This window comes from Budorcas taxicolor, chromosome 17 (assembly GCF_023091745.1).
Source record: "Budorcas taxicolor isolate Tak-1 chromosome 17, Takin1.1, whole genome shotgun sequence".
NCBI classification, from domain to species: Eukaryota; Metazoa; Chordata; class Mammalia; order Artiodactyla; family Bovidae; genus Budorcas; species Budorcas taxicolor.
The window spans coordinates 50612764-50630716 of record NC_068926.1 but is presented as its reverse complement, the minus strand read 5'-3'; the positions used below and the strand labels follow the sequence as shown (position 1 = coordinate 50630716).

Here is a 17953-nt window from a genome sequence, read left to right as displayed (position 1 = left end):
GAAGTGCTTTGCAGTTGGGCCAAACCAAGACTTCCTCATTTTGTGCTCTCAGCACCCACCTCATTCAGTCGGGTGGTGAAAAGCCCTCTAGGAAATTAGCAGACTGAATAGGGTCTTATTTCACATCCAGACCTCCGGCCACATGGTCTGCCTGCCAATGGGAAGAAGAATGGGGCCACTATATGATGTTAGGGGACCGAAGGGAGGCATGTTAGCTTCTCAGATCCTGGATGTTTTTGTAAGGACACAGTCTCATGACTCCATAAAATGCTCCTAAATTCACATATCATATTTTGTTGCAATCTAGTTTGAGAACAAAAATGAGGATCTGGCAGCCGATGTTTATGGTTTTCCATAGATGCCTTCAGACAAAATTTGTATTGCATTTTGCTTGAGTTATGGTGGGACAGGATTGTAAACTCACACTGCTATTTTGGATGAAGTACAAGCTTTGGCCATAATAAAGAAGAGAGAAAGCACAGTTTTAAATTTCTTATAAATCAATTTTTGAGAGACAGAAAATATCAATATAAATGATAATGGAAAAAAACTAATCCACAATGGAAACAGATCATATTAAAATTTACATTTATTTTAATTTCCTTTTCCCTATCTGTAAATAAGCCAGAATTTAAACCTTGCCTTAGGCTTCCCATAGATTTTACGGGAAGGTAAAATTGGAGTCTCTTTCCAAATCTGGTCAGCTGTGTGCCCACCCATATCTACTGAAGGATATTGTCAGGCTGTGGAAGACAGATTCCCCTTGTTGCCAGCTGATTTATGGGCGAATTCGCCAAGAATTTAACTTCTTAGTTTGGAGTGGGGAAATAAACCAACCAAAAAATAACTTAAATTTCATCTGGGATGGTCTTTCTGCATTGCTTGTCGTTGTCAAAATACAAATTGCCCCTTGGTGGCGGCAACAGCTAAGACTTTCCTTTGGTTGAAGCTCATTCTTCAGAGTCGTCTCTTCCTCCTCCATCTTTGATCCAAACACCACCCAATCTACGGGAAGCATTCTGGAGGAAATCTAAGTCTGGGCAAATGCATTGTATACGCATTGATGCATGTCTCTATGTTGTGTACATACAATATTTACTACTTAAAATGTATTTTAAACATTTGAAATCATGTAAAACAAGATTTGATGACTGCTGTTTCACTGAAGATGTAAGCATTTTCTCACGACACTACATATTTGTTGAGACCGTGGTTATGGTGATCTCTTAACATCTCACGTAGAGTCGGACTTCCGTCATTTATAGGAGCAGTGCCTTCATGATGAGTTGTTAGGCTGTTTCCTGTGTGTTGCGGCTGTAAGCCATACTTGTGAGGACGCTTGCTCATGACTCTCCCTCTTAATCTCTTATTTCTTTCACGTGAATTCCTAGGTAGAGAATTACTGGGTGGTCATTTTGAAGGGTCTGAATGTTCACTTATTTTCTGGGGCCATGCCACGAAGTTTGTGGAATCTTAGTTCCCCAACTAGGGATTAAACTTGGGCACCTTGCATTGGAAGCATGGGGTCTTAGCCACTGGACCAGCAGCGAAGTCCTATTCACTTTTATAATGGCTTTGTGTAGGTTAGCCATGCTTTTCTCCAAAATCTGACCACTCCTTGGGGGCAGAAACCACATCTGTCTTGCTCCTGTGACTTCCATATAAGGGCTGGGAACACAGTAAGTGAGTAGTAAATATATTTAGATAGGTAATTGGAGAAATGAATAAAAAATAACTCTTCTCCTCTAGTAATTAATTTGACCCAGGACTGGCCATATTGATGACACTTGAGAACTTACTTTCTTCTTTCTTTCTTCTTCTTTTATCCCCCCACAGCTTTACTGAGATATCATTGATCTATACAAAGTATATTTAAGGTGTACAATTTGAGGTTTTGATATATGTAACCATTGTGAAGTGATCACCGTAATCAAACTAATTAACATATCTATTACCTTTACCTGATTACCATTCTTGTGTGTGTGTGTGTGTGTGTATAGAAAAGATTTAAGCTAAGATCCATTCTCTTAGCAAATTACAATGTACAATACAGGATTGTTAACTATATCACATTGCTGTGCATTAGCTCTCTAGAAGGCATTCATCTTGTTTAACTGAAACTTTGTACCCTTTAACCCCCCATCCCGCCTCATTCCTCTCTCTCCCCAGCCTCTGGCAACCACCATCCAACTCTCTGCTTCTACAAATCAGACTGTTTTAGATTCTGCATGTAAGTGAGATGGTGCAGAGAACTTGCCTTCTGAACACCTTCTTGGTGCAAGGATACGTCAGCTCTGAAATGATTGTGTCTGCTTCACAATCTCCTAATTACAATTTTATCATTCTCTTTGAAAGGAGAGCTCACCAAGGACAGCCCTGAAAAGGTCCAAAATTATTTCAGTCAATAGAACGCTGTATTCTGTAGAATTTGTAATGGCTGCAGAAAACTCCAACCAGGAGTTGGAGTCAATGGAGTATTTATTTGCTTTTTATCCTCTGATGATGCTGCATTTTAAACACTGCTGCCAGCTTTATTTCTTCTTGCTCTGGTTGGAAGCTGGGTTCCAGGGGCAGAGGTTTGTTTTAGGGCAAGGAAGAATCCCTGTCTGTTTGTGGCTTGATTTGCTGACCCTGGTTCCTGGTGGGCTGTCTTCACTTTGAAAAATCTTGGATCTTTGCTTTCTGTGTTTTGCCATTTGAAAGAAACACACACACACACACATATACATATATGCATGCACATGTATACATGTATATCTATATTTATATGTATTTTAATTAACAAAGTATAACACACGGTTATTGTGATAAATTTTAAGAAAGGAGAAACATTGGTGATAAAATTCAAAAATCCTTTTCAGATTCTATAGATACCACACATAAGTATATGTACATTTACATATGTACCTAAAAAATTACCCAAATAGAATCCTAAAAAGTTATCCAAATAGGATTATATGAGTTACGATTATAGCTGTTTATGTTTAATGACATATTGTGACATTTTTTTTCAAATATACTGATACAGTTGTGCTTCATTTTCCTTTTTTTAAAATTAACTTTATTATTATTCTTTTTTTGTCCACATGTGGGACCAGGGATCAAACCTATGCCCCCTGCACTGGAAGCATGGAATCTTAACTGCTGGACCACCAGGGAAGTCCCACTGGGCTTCATTTTTCTCACCGCTGCTTATTATCCCACTGCAAAAGTGTATAGTTTATCCAATCTCCTCTTAATAAACCTTTGGAGTGGTTTAAATGGATAAATAATAATCACGGTAGCTGGAAAAGGTTGAGCATGTTTGTGAGTCAGCACTGTTCTAGGCTGTTCATATTTATTAACTCATTAATCCTTATTATAGTTTATATTTATATTCTAGTTTATATGAAGACACTTGAGGCACAGACAGGTTAAGTAATTTGCCCAAAGTTGCTCAGTGAAGAAGTGACAGAGTTGGGATTTAGATCCAGCCTGCTCACTCTAGCACATATGTTCTTTTTTTTTAAGTAGTTTTTTAAAAAAATACTTTTATTTATTTATCTGGCTGTGCTGGGTCTTAGCTGCCGCACACCAGATCCTCAGTCTTCATCATAGCATGTCGGCTCTTCAGCTGCTGCATGTGAACCCTTAGTTACAGCACATGGGATCTGGTTCCCTGACCAGGGATCGAAACTGGGCCCCCTGCATTGGGAACACGAAGTAACCACTGGACCACCAAGGAAGTCCCTCATATATTACACATTCTTTACTTTGTCTGCAATTCAAAAGGATGCTGTAGGGGACATCCTTGTAGATAAGCAGATCTTTATGCATTCTCACTCGTGTTTCAGAAGGAGAGATTTCTAGAAGTAGGAATGCTGAACCATAGCTTCACCCTCATTTCAAAAAGAATTAGGAGATGTCTCAATGTCCCTGCACGCATCCCATCTAGGAGTGACAGGAAGAAGTGTAAACATCAAATAAAAGCATCAGCACCTCATATACAACAACAGTCCGATGCCTGGTTGTGCGGTGGGCTGGGTAGGCAGCCTACCCTCTGTGGGGTGATTACAGCAGAGTCGAGATTTGCGAGAACAAGAGGGTGTGATGTTTTCCCTCTGGGGGGGAAATTCAGCCACAGGGCGATTGGGTCAGTCGTACCTGGGGGCTCCTTCCCACTCTGCCTTGGTTATTTTGGAAGATCCTTAGAACATACTTTATGTGATGCAAGGAATTCCACAGTTATGAGACCCAGGGGACGGATGCGTGTGGCCAGTGGGCAGTGTGCTGGGGGTGGGTGGGTGGAGCTTGCACTGCGTTAATTAAATCCAGACTCTGTTCTCAATCTTCCTTTCCTTTCTTGTGCAGTGATGGAGAGCCGAGCCATCGTGGACAGCCTGCAGAGGTTCTCCTCACTCCCCGCTTACCTTCCCACGAGCTTCCACATCTCTAACGCAGAGGAGTCCTTCTTTCTTAAAGAGGCCAACCAGGACATCACGCGGAACTCCAGTCTGCAGACCCGGGTGGAGTCTTTCTTTATCTACCGAGCCAGGAGACCCCCAGTTGTCAATGCCAGCTATGGTCCATTTTCAGTGGAAAAGACGGTCCCCCGGGAGCTCATGCTGACTTCTACACCCTTTGGCCACGTGGGCCAGTTTCCCTTTAATTGGAAGGTGAAAGCCCACATCCTCGATAGCTCCATTTACTCCAACAGACCCAAAGTGCAGACCTTGTTTTATATCACTGGGATGGGCTGGGCTGATGGTGACCCTGCGGAACAACTACCCTGTGTCAAGATGTTTGCTTTCCCCGAAGCCAGGGAAGTGGCAGCCAGCTGTCGGCTGCAAGGGACCCCGGGGCTGTGTGTGGCCGAGCTGGAGCTGCTGCCTGAGTGGTTCAGCTCCGGGCTGGACCTGGAGCCTGAGGAGGAGATCCCAGCCCTGCTCGGCGGCACGGCCATGGAGCTCTTCTTTGCGCTCTACCCGGCTGATCTGGCCGGTCAGTGTCCCCTGGAAGAGGATGGCAAGTGGGAGAATAACATCCACTCGGGTCAGGACAGCCCCCCGCCGGCACCCCCAGCCCGGGAGAGGATTGGGAGTGTCGTGGTCTACCCGACCCAAGATGATCTGCGGTGGTCCCTGCTGAACCTGGATGAGAACGTCGTCCTCTCTGTGCCGCTGAACCTCATCCGGGAAGGGGACACAGCCACCTTTTTGGTCTCCCTGACTAGTGGCTCCGTGGCAGACCACTTCACTCTTAGGTAAGAGGCTCTGCAGGGTGGGATGGGCTGGAAGTCCACCGTTGGTCCTCAGTGAATTGTTATTCTATCAAGTGGCTGTTGATTGTAAGTTTCCTCCACCGCAGTGAGGAAACTTACAAACATGAGACCAATGCAAGCCAGCAGACTAGACAGCCTCAAGCAGAGCATTTGGGGACGGGCTCTGGGCATCTCTGTTTTCCAAGCTCTCCCTAACTACTTCTGTTGTGAGGCCAGGATTGAAATATCTGCTTGGAAAGCAGTGATTCAGGCTGTGAGGTCCAAGTGTGTCCCTTTCAGGCTCTCATCTGATATTCTGAACCTCTCACTTCCCTCTTTGATGTGCGAGGTAGAATCCCAGAATGAATGCCCAGAAGTGGACACCTTGTAAATGAATTTCTAAATCCATAAAGGAGTTTTCTGAGACAATGTCTCCTACCTGTCAGTTTTTTTTTTTTTTTTAATTATTTATTTGGCCGTGCTGGGTCTTAGTTGGGACATGCAAACCGTTAGTTGCAGTGTGTGGAATCTAGTTCCCTGACCAAGGATCGAACCTGGGCCTCCTGCATTGGGAGCATGGAGTCTTAGTCATTGGCCCACCAGGGAAGTCCCATCCTTCCTCTTAGTTTTTAATCAGTGAAGAATCCTTTGTCAAAGTAAAGCAGCTGCTGTATCTGTATGATGAAGACTTGGTTTTAGGATTGCAGAAAGTGGGGAACTTCTCTGAGCTAAAAGTACAAATCTGTCTTTAGCTTTTTTTGCTCACAAAGGTCCCTGGGTAGCAGTAGAATGCATGGCTCTGCTATGCACCGGCTGTGTGCCCTGGGGCAATTCACCCAACCTCTCTGGGCTTCAGCTTCCTCATGGGTGAGATGGGAATAATGAGGGGATCTATTTCCTGGGGGTGGTTGTGAGGATTACACAAGTTAATCAGGTTCTTAGAACAGTGCCTGGTGCATGGAGAGTCTTCATTGAATGTTAGGCTGTGGCTGTTTCCTCATCCCCAGATGCTGAGCTGGTAGACATCTAAACTGCAGTGCAGGTGGGGCTTCGTTTTGCTGGATGCAGGTGAGGAAAAATAAGAACTAATCATGAGTCCAGGGTGGTCCTTCTGATTCTGACGGAGGCTGATGTCCCAGATCACACTTGTCTGGAGGTGTCCTTGTTCAGAACCTGCCAAGAGGATCCCAATACTCTGGTAGATCCCAAATGGGTTTAGCAGCCTGCAGGAAGTAGGGTTCTTACTTGAAGCCCCTTGAGTTAGTCTTGGTGGTAAAATTGATTCAGAACTGGGTGTGGACCCAACCCTGTGCTATTCACTTCAGTGATGGGGCTGGTCTGGTCTAAAACCCAGCTCTTGCTCTGCAGAGATTCTTTTCAATGCCAGGCAGTGCCAGCTGCTCACTATAGACCAAGAAGGGCATAGGGATGGCTTCTGCTCTCCTGCCATTTACTCTCCTAAGGCAGACATGATCAATCAACTGCAGCACCTAGTACTCCCTCTGCCATGGCAGACATTACTAATATACTGCCACATTGAGTCCAGGACTCCAGGCAGCCCCTACCAATTCATGTGAGGGAGAGGGTATGACGTTTCAGACTAAGCTTATTTGCCGTCTCGGGTGTAGAGAGAATGTTACTGAGTGAGAATTTCAAGGAAAGGGAGAGCAGATGCCCTGGTGGTTGGGAAAGTCTGGGAACCTGGCTGAGAAAAGCATTTCAGACCAGCACAATGGTGCACACAGTACTAGATAGCTTTCACTGAGAACTTAGAATGCTCCAGACCACATTCTAAGTGATTTACATTCCTTCACTCACTGAATTTGACAACAAACAACTCAAGTAGGCAAGTATCATCATCCCCATTTTTCTGAGGCACAGAGAGGTTAAGAAACTTGCCCGAGCTCACATAGCTAGGGAGTGGTGGGTGTGAACCTACTGGTGGGCAAGCTCTAGAGCCTGTGCCCTTCACCCCCACAGTCAACTGCCTTTCGAGGATAGGAGGGGGCAGCTGCCGCACCTCCCAGACTGTGCATGGCTCAGTCATGCCAGAGCTGAGGGCCAACTTAGGGAGAGAGAAGCTGCTGAGACCGGAGGAAGATCCAGAATGTAGAGGCTCCTGAAGTGGCATCTTGGTGCTAAGTAGAAACCCCTCAAGTTTTCTGTTGCTCATAGAAGTTAATTTTAGAGCTGAAATGAACTCTAATGTGCTGACTTTGCCCTGAAAGGTCAAATCATGAACTGTCAGCCTTCAGGAAATATTAATACTATCCAGGAGCCTTTAGGTGTGGGGCCTTGAAACTGCCCCAAAGGAGAAGCACTTAGTTTAAAGTTTGTAAACTGATGGTCATAGCAAGTCTAATGAGATGCGTGCTGGTTTTTTTTTTTTTTTTAAATCTCATATGGCATTCCTTAAAATATTTAAAAGAGTTGACAACCTCTGACAATAGGGAGATCTCACATATCATTTTCTTGGAAGGTTTTGAAGATTTGGTAACTTGGCTACAGTTGGCTGTAGTTAAGGAGTAGCTTCCCGCTTTAGATGGATCATGCATTGCCTGGCTCACTCCAGTCCCCACCATGCCTGGCCCATTGCACTCACTTATCTGGTTCTTGTGATCATTTTGAAACTCCTGATATAGTATTGGAAAAAGGGGAAAACAATGCTTAGAAGAGGGGCTAAATTCTAACCTCTGAAGGCAGACATCACCGACTCATTCACTGTGGGTGTCAGGGAGACAGAAGTGGTCAGTGAGTGCATCGTAGGAAATGAAACATCAGGGACTTCCCTGGTGGTCTGGTGGCTAAGACTCCACGCTCCCAGTGCAGGGGGCCCAGGTTCCATCCCTGGTCAGGGAACTAGATCCCGCATGCCGCAACTGAGGCTCCCTCATGCTGAAACTAAGACCTGGCACAGCCAACTAAATAAATGTTTTGAAAAAGGAAGTGAAACATTCCTCCAGCATCACTGGTATTATTTAGTGAATTAGTTGCTTCATGTAAAACAATTAGAAGAGTGCCTGGCATCTTGTAGGTGTTCAGTAAGTGTTAATAGATACAATTATTTACATACTATAATTGATGCTATTATGTTTAATTGATATGATTAATTGATGCTTTTAAATAATAATGTGTACTGTGCCAGGCTCAAGTTGTGTCTCTCATGTGATCGCAGGCAGCGTACGAAGGATTCGTGTCCATCATGAATGTGGAAACTGAGACTCAGACAGGTTAGGTGTTACCTGTTTGAAGCCGTGCAGTGGGGAAGTGGTGGGGTTGGTGTGTCGGTCTGCATGCAGGAGTTGAAAACACTCTTTCGGATGGTTCTACTTGTCCAGGTGGAGACTGAGCTTTACCTTTCAGATCTTTCTGGGTCACCATCTAGAGTTTCTTGTCGTCATGCTTTCCTAGATAATGACTATTGTTTCTTTCTGCTTGTTTGCTTACAGAAGCTTTATTCACATGTAAATTATATAGTGAACTTAATTTTAAAAACCGGTATATCAATATCAATTGGATTCCTATACAAGGATAAAATTCTAATTTCTTTATTGAAGTATAGTTAATTTACAATGTTTTGTTAGTTTCAGGTGTATAGCAAAATGATTCAGTTATACATACATACCTAAATACATACACGGGGCTTCCCAGGTGGCATGAGTGGTAAAGAACCTGCCTGCCAGTTCAGGAGTCTTAAGAGTTGTGGGTTCAGTCCCTGCATTGGGAAGATCTCCTGGAGAAGGGAATGGCAACCTGCTCCAGTATTCTTGCCTGGAGAATCCCATAGACAGAGGAGCCTGGCGGGCTATAGTCCATGGTGTTGCAAAGAGTCAGACAGGACTAGAGCGGCTTAGCACACGTGCACGCACATACATACATATATATGTACATATTCTTTTTCAGAGTTTTCCATGATAGGCTATTACAGGGTATTGAATGCAGATGACTTATTTCTTTTTTAAAAAATAACATCTATTTATGGCTGCGCTGGATCTTCCTTGCTGCAGACGGGCTTTCTCTAGTCACGCAAATGGGGGTCCTCTTCATGTGGTGTGCCTGGCAGTGGCTTCTCTTGTTGCAGAGTTCAGGCTCTAGGCCTGGGAGCTCTGTAGCTGTGGCTTGCAGGCTCTAAAGTGTGGGCTCAGTGGTTTTTGGCACAGAGGCTTAGCTGTTCTGAAGCACATGGAATCCTCCCAGACCAGGGATTGAACCCGCATGCCCTGCATTGGTAGGTGGGTTTTCTTCCACCGTTATTATTTCTTACGTTGAACTTTATGGCCAGAGAAGAGTGAAAGTGAAAGTCACTCAGTAGTGTCTGACTCTTTGTGACTGTGTAGTCCACGGAATTCTCCAGGCCAGAATACTGGAGTGGGTAGCCATTCCCTTCTCCAGGGGATCTTCTTAACCCAGGGATCGAACCCAGGTCTCCCGCATTGCAGGCGGATTCTTTACCAGCTGAGCCTCCAGGGAAGCCCCAGAGAAGAAGGCACTAAAATTGTGGAAATAAATGAAGATCACCTAGATGAGAACAGAGGTTATTTTTCCAGAGCTTGCTTTTGCTAGGGAGTCAGTCACCATCACTGATGTTTGGCAAAGACCCAAGGGCAGACAAGGAAGTGGGAAAGTTCTGTTCTGATTGTCAGTATGGGGAAGCTGGAGGGGGCTCCCGAGCAGTGAGCATCTTATGTGACTAGTTTGGGAAGCATATTTGGCTTTTTCTGGCTGACCTTGAATTGGAAGCAGAGGCTGTCAAAAGGGAAGCTGGCAATCGTGGACCAACTTCAGACCTTTCTGGGCTGACTGTTGCTGAGGCTGTGGTTTGGCATTTTGGCTTAGTTGCTGCAAGGTTGTGGGTCAGACTTTTCTTGTCATAGATGGTCTGGCTGTTGTCTTTTTGTATATTCAGGCTCTTAAAAATAAAACACTGTTTTCGGGCTGTAGGGGATGTGTTATTTCCAAACGTAACTGATTGTCTGTTTTAATCGTGTCTTTTATGAATGAAATGTGACATATTTCATTCTGGCTCAGATGAAACCCCAGGTCAAAGTGTGAATGTGCACAAGATTCACTGAGATAATTTCAGAATTGAAGACGTATGGACAGGGGACAGGTGTGTGTGCAATTTTCATGTGTTACATTGCTGTTTCTGACTGCATATTGTATTGGGGCCAGTCTGAACAAAAGTTGAATTGGTTGTTCTCTAACACAGATAGACTCTGTTAAACGCTAATATCTAAAACTAACCATATATTGAAAAGCTTTTTATTTATTTGTTATTTCAAATTTAAAGTTGCAGAGTTTTCTTTCTTTCTTTTTAAAAATATTTATTTTTTTGGCTGCATTGGGTCTTAGTTGGGGCACACTGGCTCTTCATTGCAGTGCCCAGGGGGCTCAGTGGTTGCCACACGTGGGCTTAGTTGCCCCACGGCATGTGGGATCTTAGTACCTTGACCAGGAATCGAACTGGTGTCCCCTGCATTGGAAGGTGGATTCTCAACCACTGGACCACAAGGGAAGTCCCCAAGACCCTTTTAGCAAAGGGTTAAAAAGTGGGGTTTGGAGGGTTTGTGGGCTGCTAGGCTGGATCCAGGGTAAGTCTTTCGAACCAAGAAAGGCTGACATATTATGAAAGTTTTCCCACTCCATCTGTAATGTCTCCAAGGCCGAGAGTGATCCTGAGAAGCTTTATCCCTGATTTATGAAAATAGCTCTTTCTTGGCTTTCACAGAGAACCTCCCAGGCTGACCTCTCATCCTGCTAGGCAGTGGAGCCCAGTGGTTAAGACTATAGACTCCGGGGCCAGACAGCTTAGGTACCGGGTGCCAGCTGGGTGACCTTAGGCAGGTTACTTAACTTCTCTGTGTCACAATTTCTATGACACTTAAAGCTGTTTATACTGTAAGTGGCTATATATGAAGCATCAGCTTTGCTCAGTCAGATTCTTCGCTTTCATTTGTTGCCACCACATCCTTCTTGTTGCTCAGGCCAAATGTCTAATCACCAGATTGACTTTTGCCGTTTTCTGATACATACCCCTCCATTTGAGCTATCAGCAAATCTTGAGTTTTCTCTAGAAGTAATGAGCTCCCAATCAGTAGAGGCATTCAACAAGAGAGGCTGTCTACCGGGAGGGGCACTTCTGGGCAGGTTGACAGGCTCTTCTGCAATTCTTCTGGGTCATCCACACTTACATGTCTGGTAGGATTTTCCTGTATAGTATCCAGAATTGAACTCCCTCCATGTCAAGCCAGGGTCCTCTCTTGGCCTCCTGACAGGTCTCCCAGCCTCCACCTTTGCCCCCTGCTGTCTTGAGCAAAAGCCAAAGTTCTCCTATGGGCCCATAGGCCCGACATGATCTGACCTCCTCCTGTGGCCCCCTGCCCTGCTCTGATTTTTTGGACATACTTTACCATTTGTATTAATGACAATATATCACCATTTATGGCTCACCTCTTCCTGCTGGAATGTGAGGCCTCTGAGGACAGGGACTTTTGCCTACTCTGTTCTTTGATGTGCACTAAGGACCCAGGGTACTGTGTGGCACAGAATAAGTGCTCAAGAAATATGTTTTGGGTGAATGAATGAGTGAATTTGGAAATGTTGTGAAGCACTGTTCCTGGATGAAGGGTGTGAATTGTCAAGACTGTATGAATTCATGGAATAAATAAATAGGAATTTCATAAATACTGAAGGTTGGGACACTTGGAGATCTGCTGCTGGAAGAGGTTTTGTCTTGGCTACAGTGTGAGAAAGGATTACTCATTTTTTCTTTTTTCTTTTTTTTAAATGATTCTATTTATTTATTTGGCTGTGCTGGGTCTTAGTCGTGGTACCTGGGATCTTTAGTTGTGGCATGTGGGACTTCCCTGGTGGTCAAGAGTGGTCAAGACTCTGCGCTCCCAATGCAGGGGGTCCAGGTTCGATGCCTGGTCAGAGATCCCACATGCCACAACTAAAAACTCTTCATGATGCAACTAAGGATTCATCATTTCTAGTCAAACTGTAGGCAGTGCCAGTGTAGTCTAAACCTTGGTAATTCACACATCCCCTTTAGGATTTTTTTTTTTGTCATGTCAGATGCTGCCATATCCTGCCATCGTAAGTTAAGTCATATCCACATGCCTTCTTTGTGCAATTTTTATTTGCTCTTTTTCTTTAAATGAAATCACTGAAAACTTACATAAACACATTTAAAAGGATACCTTACATCAGTGACCATAAATAGAAATCAGTATTACTTGTTTACATGAAAGAGTATTATAAAGATAAGTCACAGTAATAACAACAGCAAAGAACACAACACTGCTGAGTGCTAAGTCATCACCTGTGGAAGCAACCTGAGGTCGGATTTCTGCTTGAAAGGAGGTTTAGCACATGCTGCAGAGAGATGATGGCCACGGAGACTTTCTCCCATACATCATCACAGATCCTGGAGGGAGTGACTGTCTCCCTCTGTGACTTCTTTTTTTTTTAACAAATGTTTCATTCTTTTCTGTTAATTGCATAATCTCTGATTGGTTGTTCTTTTCATTGGTAGTGGTTTTTTACTTCTTTGTGTGCTTGAAAGTGAAAGTGAAGTCATTCAATCATGTCCAACTCTTTGCAACCCCGTGGACTGCAACCTGCCAGGCTCTTCCATCCGTGTCCATGGGATTTTCCAGGCAAGAATACTGGAGTAGATTGCCATTTCCTTCTCCAGATGTGACTTCTTGCTATTTGAGCCATGTCTATGCAACACCAGGACCACCTGCAGACCCAGGACCAGGCTTTGGGAAAACTGGCTGCTGAAGACTTTCTCATCCATGGGATCAAGGAGACACCAGGAAGCATCACCTCCTGGTCAGCCTCTGTCCCCTCCATGGAGGTCCTTTTTCTCTCTCATGGATATCACTTCTGGTCCACACCACGTCCTCAGGGACTTCTTTTGTACCTAGTATTGCTAATATATGTTCCAGGTTGAGAATGTCAATTACCTCAAAGCTTTCTAGATTCCCTGACTGCAGAGACCATCTTCCTTCATTTCAGCACTGGGCAGAAGGGAGATCAGAAGTGTCGGAGGTAGAAAATGTAGTTGATGACTATGGGATGGGTGAGCCTGCAGGCTGAAATCTAGCTGTTGTTGATGGAGCAAATATTTTGTGATCACCTATTAGTTGTCCACCTTTGGTTTGCTTTCCTTTTTTCCTTTTGAAAAAAACCACACATGCTCCCACCTCTCAAGCTCATATTTTCCAAGGAGGAAGGCAGTAACCAAGCAAATAAACTAAATTATACACATTAAAACCCAAGCTAAGGGCCACAAAGGAAACAAACAAAATGCAGTATGTTCAAACTTCATTTCATTTATTTTAATTTTGTAAAAGCTTTTTGTCTTGGGATGATTTTAGATTTATAGGAAAGTTGCGGAAAACACAGATTGTCCCTAATGCAAACATTTTTTACATAGCCACGGTGTGCATATCAAAACCAGGAAATTAGCATGGCTGTAATATTGTTAACTAACCTACAGACATTATGAAAAAGTGCCTGCTGTTCCCGTAACATCCTTTTTTGGCTCCAGGATCCCACATTGCCTAGAGTTGTTATAGCTCCTTAGTCTGATGAATTCTGGTCTTTGGTCTGTGTTTTATTTTTGCTTTTCCTCTCTTTCATGTTTTTGATGAATACTGACCAGTTATTTTTGACAGTGTTCCTCAATTTGGGTTTTTCTGGTATCTTTTCATGATTAAATTGAGGATGTGTGTATTTGGTAGGAATCTCAATGAAGTGCTTGTCCTTCTCTCTGTTGTATGGGAGGCATGTGATGTTGACATGTCTCATTACCACTGATATTTACCTAGGTTACCTTCTTAAAGTGATATCTTTTCATTTCCTCTACTACAAGTATGATTTTCCCTTTTGTAATTAGTAATAATAACATCTGGGAAGATAATTTGTGACTGTCAACATCTTTCATGTACTTTTTGCCCATGAATTTTAGCATCTGTTGATGATTCTTGCTTGCCTCAGTTCAGTTCAGTTCAGTCGCTCAGTCGTGTCCGACTCTTTGCGACCCCATGAACTGCAGCACGCCAGGCCTCCCTGTCCATCACCCACTCCTGGAGTCTAGCCAAACCCATGTCCATCGAGTCAGTGATGCCATCCAACCATCTCATCCTCTGTTGTCCCCTTCTCCTCCTGCCCTCAATCTTTCCCAGCATCACAGTCTTTTCAAATGAGTCAGCTCTTTGCAGTAATTTTTAAATAAATGAATCAGAAGTGAATATTACAGGAGAATCTTGGCTCTTCTTGATCACTTATTTGTATATTTGCTTATTTGTATGTTAAGAAGGGAGCCAGAAGCAATTAGTCATTATAGAAGCCACTACACCTTTTCTGCTGAAATGAAAGATGCTCTATGCACTTAAGCAGTTCAGAAGGTTTTGAGATGACTGCCATTCACGTTTCCCACTGCTGGGGGCCCAGGTTCAATCCCTGGTTGGGGAACTAAGATCTCATTAGATGCGTGGCATGGTCGATAAAAAGAAAGAAAAAGAAAAGTAAAAAAAAAAAAAAAATCTCAGTGCTTACTTTCACACTTAAAACAATAGCAACCTGGGAAGATTTCCCTGGTAGTCCTGTGGTTAAGACTCCACTTTCCACTGCAGGGAATGTGGATTCAAGCCCTGATCAGGGAATTAAGATCCCACATGCCTTGCAGCCAAAAAACCAAAACATAAAGCAGAAGCAATATTGTAACAAAAATTCAATAAAGACTTTAAAAAAGATCCACGTTAAAAAAATCTTAAACCTTAAAAAAAGCCCAATAGCAACCTGTTTGGTGAAATTACCTCAGGTGGTGCCCCAGATTCAGGCTTTATTAATTTTTTTCCCCAAAGGAAGCTCAGATTTCCCTTGAGGAGACTCTGCACAGACACAGATGCTCTGCATCTGGCAATGTCAAAGCGCAGATCAAGCCTAGATTTCAGCAAAACTTAGAAAGAAGGTAGGCAATTATTTCCCCAAAAAACCATAACCTGCCCAGAGTGTTTAACTAGTTCCAGAAGTCATCGGCTGAATTCAGTGAGTGTATTTCCATTGGTGCTCAGCCCCATCTCTACCTCACTGGAGTCTGGGAGCTCCCATGGAGGCTGGTAGGGAGCAAGTGTAGATGTCACAGGCTTGAGGAGTCTAGCTACAGAGGGGATTTTTTAAAAAATTGAAATAAATATTCTTTAAATTCTATTCAGTTCAGTTCAGTTCAGTCGCTCAGTCGAGTCTGACTCTTCGCGACCCCATGAATTGCAGCACGCCAGGCCTCCCTGTCCATCACCAACTCCCGGAGTCCACCCAAACTCTTGTCCACTGAGTTGGTGATGCCATCCAACCATCTCATTCTCGGTCATCCCCCTCTCCTCCTGCCCTCAATCTTTCCCAGCATCACGGTCTTTTGAAATAAGTCAGCTCTTCACATGAGGTGGTCAAAGTATTGGAGTTTCAGTTTCAGCATCAGTCCTTCCATTGAACACCCAGGACTAATCTCCTTTAGGAGACTGATCTCCTTTAGACTATCTCCTTTAGGGCTTTTTTTTTTTAAGGTTTAAGAAGTCTTTATTGAATTTTTGTTACAATATTGCTTCTGCTTTATGTTTTGGTTTTTTGGCTGCGAGGCATGTGGGATCTTAATTCTCTGATCAGGGCTTGAATCCACATTCCCAATGGACTGATTGGATCTCCTTGCAGTCCAAGGGACTCTCGTGAGTCTTCTCCAACACCACAGTTCAAAATCATCAATTCTTTGGCACTCAGCTTTTTTTATAGTCCAACTCTCACATCCATACACGACTACTGGAAAAACACTGGACGGACCTTTGTTGACAAAGTAATGTCTCTGCTTTTTAATGTGCTGTCTAGGTTGGTCATAACTTTCCTTCCAAGAAGTAAGTGTCTTTTAGTTTCATGGCTGCAGTCAGCATCTGCAGTGATTTTGGAGCCCCCAAAAGTGAAGTCAGCCACTGTTTTCACTGTTTCCCCATCTATTTGCCATGAAGTGATAGGACCAGATGCCATGATCTTAGTTTTCTGAATGTTGAGCTTACAATTTTTAAAAGTTTCACACATAGGATTTCATGTAATAACCCGTTTCCCCTCTAAATTGTCCCTCCCCCACCCCTTTCTCCATGGTAACCACTAGTTTGTTCTCTGTATCTGTGAGTCTGCAGCTTTTTTTTGTTGTTATACTCATTAGTTTGTTGTATGTTTTAGATTCCACATATAAGTGATATCATACAGTATGTATCTTTCTCTTTTTGACTCATTTCACTTAGCATAATGCCCTGTGAATCCATCCATGTTGCTGCAAATGGCAAAGCTTCGTTCTTTTTGTATGGCTGAGTAGTATTCCACTATGGATCTGCACCACGTCTTCTTTATCCAGTCATCTGTGGATGGACCCTTAGCTTGCTCCCATACTTTGGCAATCATAAATAATGAACACTGGGGGGCATGTGTCTTTTCAAAGTAATGTTTTTGCTTTTTTCAGGTATGTATCCAGGAGTGGAATTGTTGGGTCACATTTTTAGTTTTATTTTTAGTTTTTTGAGAACCCTCCATACTGTTTTCCTGGTGGCTGCATCAATTTACATTTCCAACAACAGTGTGTGAAGGTTCAAAAGGAGATTTTTTTTAAATTTATTTTTTCTGCTCACCACCAAAAACTTCGCTTCCATCCATTATTAAATAGATGAACCTCTCTACCCATGTCCCCCTCCCGCCCTCCTCCCCTCTGGTAACCACTACTCTGTTCTCTGTATCTATGTGTTTTCACTCAGATGTGGAATATAAAAAACAAACACTAAATGAACAAAGCAAACAAAACAAAAACCAACCAAAGAAGATTTTGACCTGTGTGGATTGCTTTATCTTAAGTTTGGAAAAACTGGAGTGTACCTAGATTAGGGTGGTGGCCAAAAAGTTGGTGTACACTTAGCTTGTGCCAAGCTACACTCAGAAGTTTTGACTGCCCTTGGCAGTCATGTTAGGAGGTTGAGGTGGTTGTTTTCAAACCTGTCTTATAGACTATTTGTGGTGGGGCTGCTTGTCTGCAGGTGGGCTGGTGCGTGACCTTCCATGACCTTGGTACCCAGCCTCAAGGCCTTCTTCCTGCTCAGGGTTGCCCTATTTCTGGGAATTGTCTTGCCAATCAAAATACTCGCAGGGTGTAGCTCCATCACATCCAGGAATGTATTGTGCATATCATTACCAGTTTGGCAGCTGAAACTTCATTGGCTAATAGTTTCTGTATGTGTGTGCATGCATATGTGTCTCCAAATCTGGTTTGGTCTGCCCAGTGGCAGGCATTGGGCTAAATCTAGACAACAAAAGAGAGAGACGGGGCAAGATAGCTAGTCCCTCTCTTTGCCCTCTGGCTAGACTGTGGTTTGCTTACACCCCTTCATCTGTTGCTATAGCAACTGTTGGCAGTTCATCTCCTGTAATTCTGGATTTTATAAAGTAATCACTCTCTGCTTTCATCCCTTTAGACTAGGGGTGATAATGGTAGATACACAGATCCACCTTGTTCCAAACATACTTATAGAATTTCTGACAATTGAGTATCAATTTTCAAATTTAAATTCATTAAAGCAAAATAAATTTAAGAATTCAATCTCAACTGAACAAGGGTCCCCACTGTTGCCAGCACTGCCGTACGCCACCGTCCCTAGGCATCCTCCC

At 43.4% G+C, this 17953-nt stretch overlaps 1 protein-coding gene across 1 annotated transcript in view; it reads left to right on the top strand.

The window, feature by feature from the left end:
* The first annotated feature begins 4352 nt into the window (after window positions 1-4352).
* TMEM132B (transmembrane protein 132B) overlaps window positions 4353-17953 on the top strand; it is a 233384-nt gene continuing 219783 nt past the window's right edge. Inside the window, exon 1 of the mRNA XM_052654934.1 lies at window positions 4353-5242. Coding sequence (XP_052510894.1) covers window positions 4353-5242 — 890 coding nt within the window. The remainder of the gene's footprint in view (window positions 5243-17953) is intronic.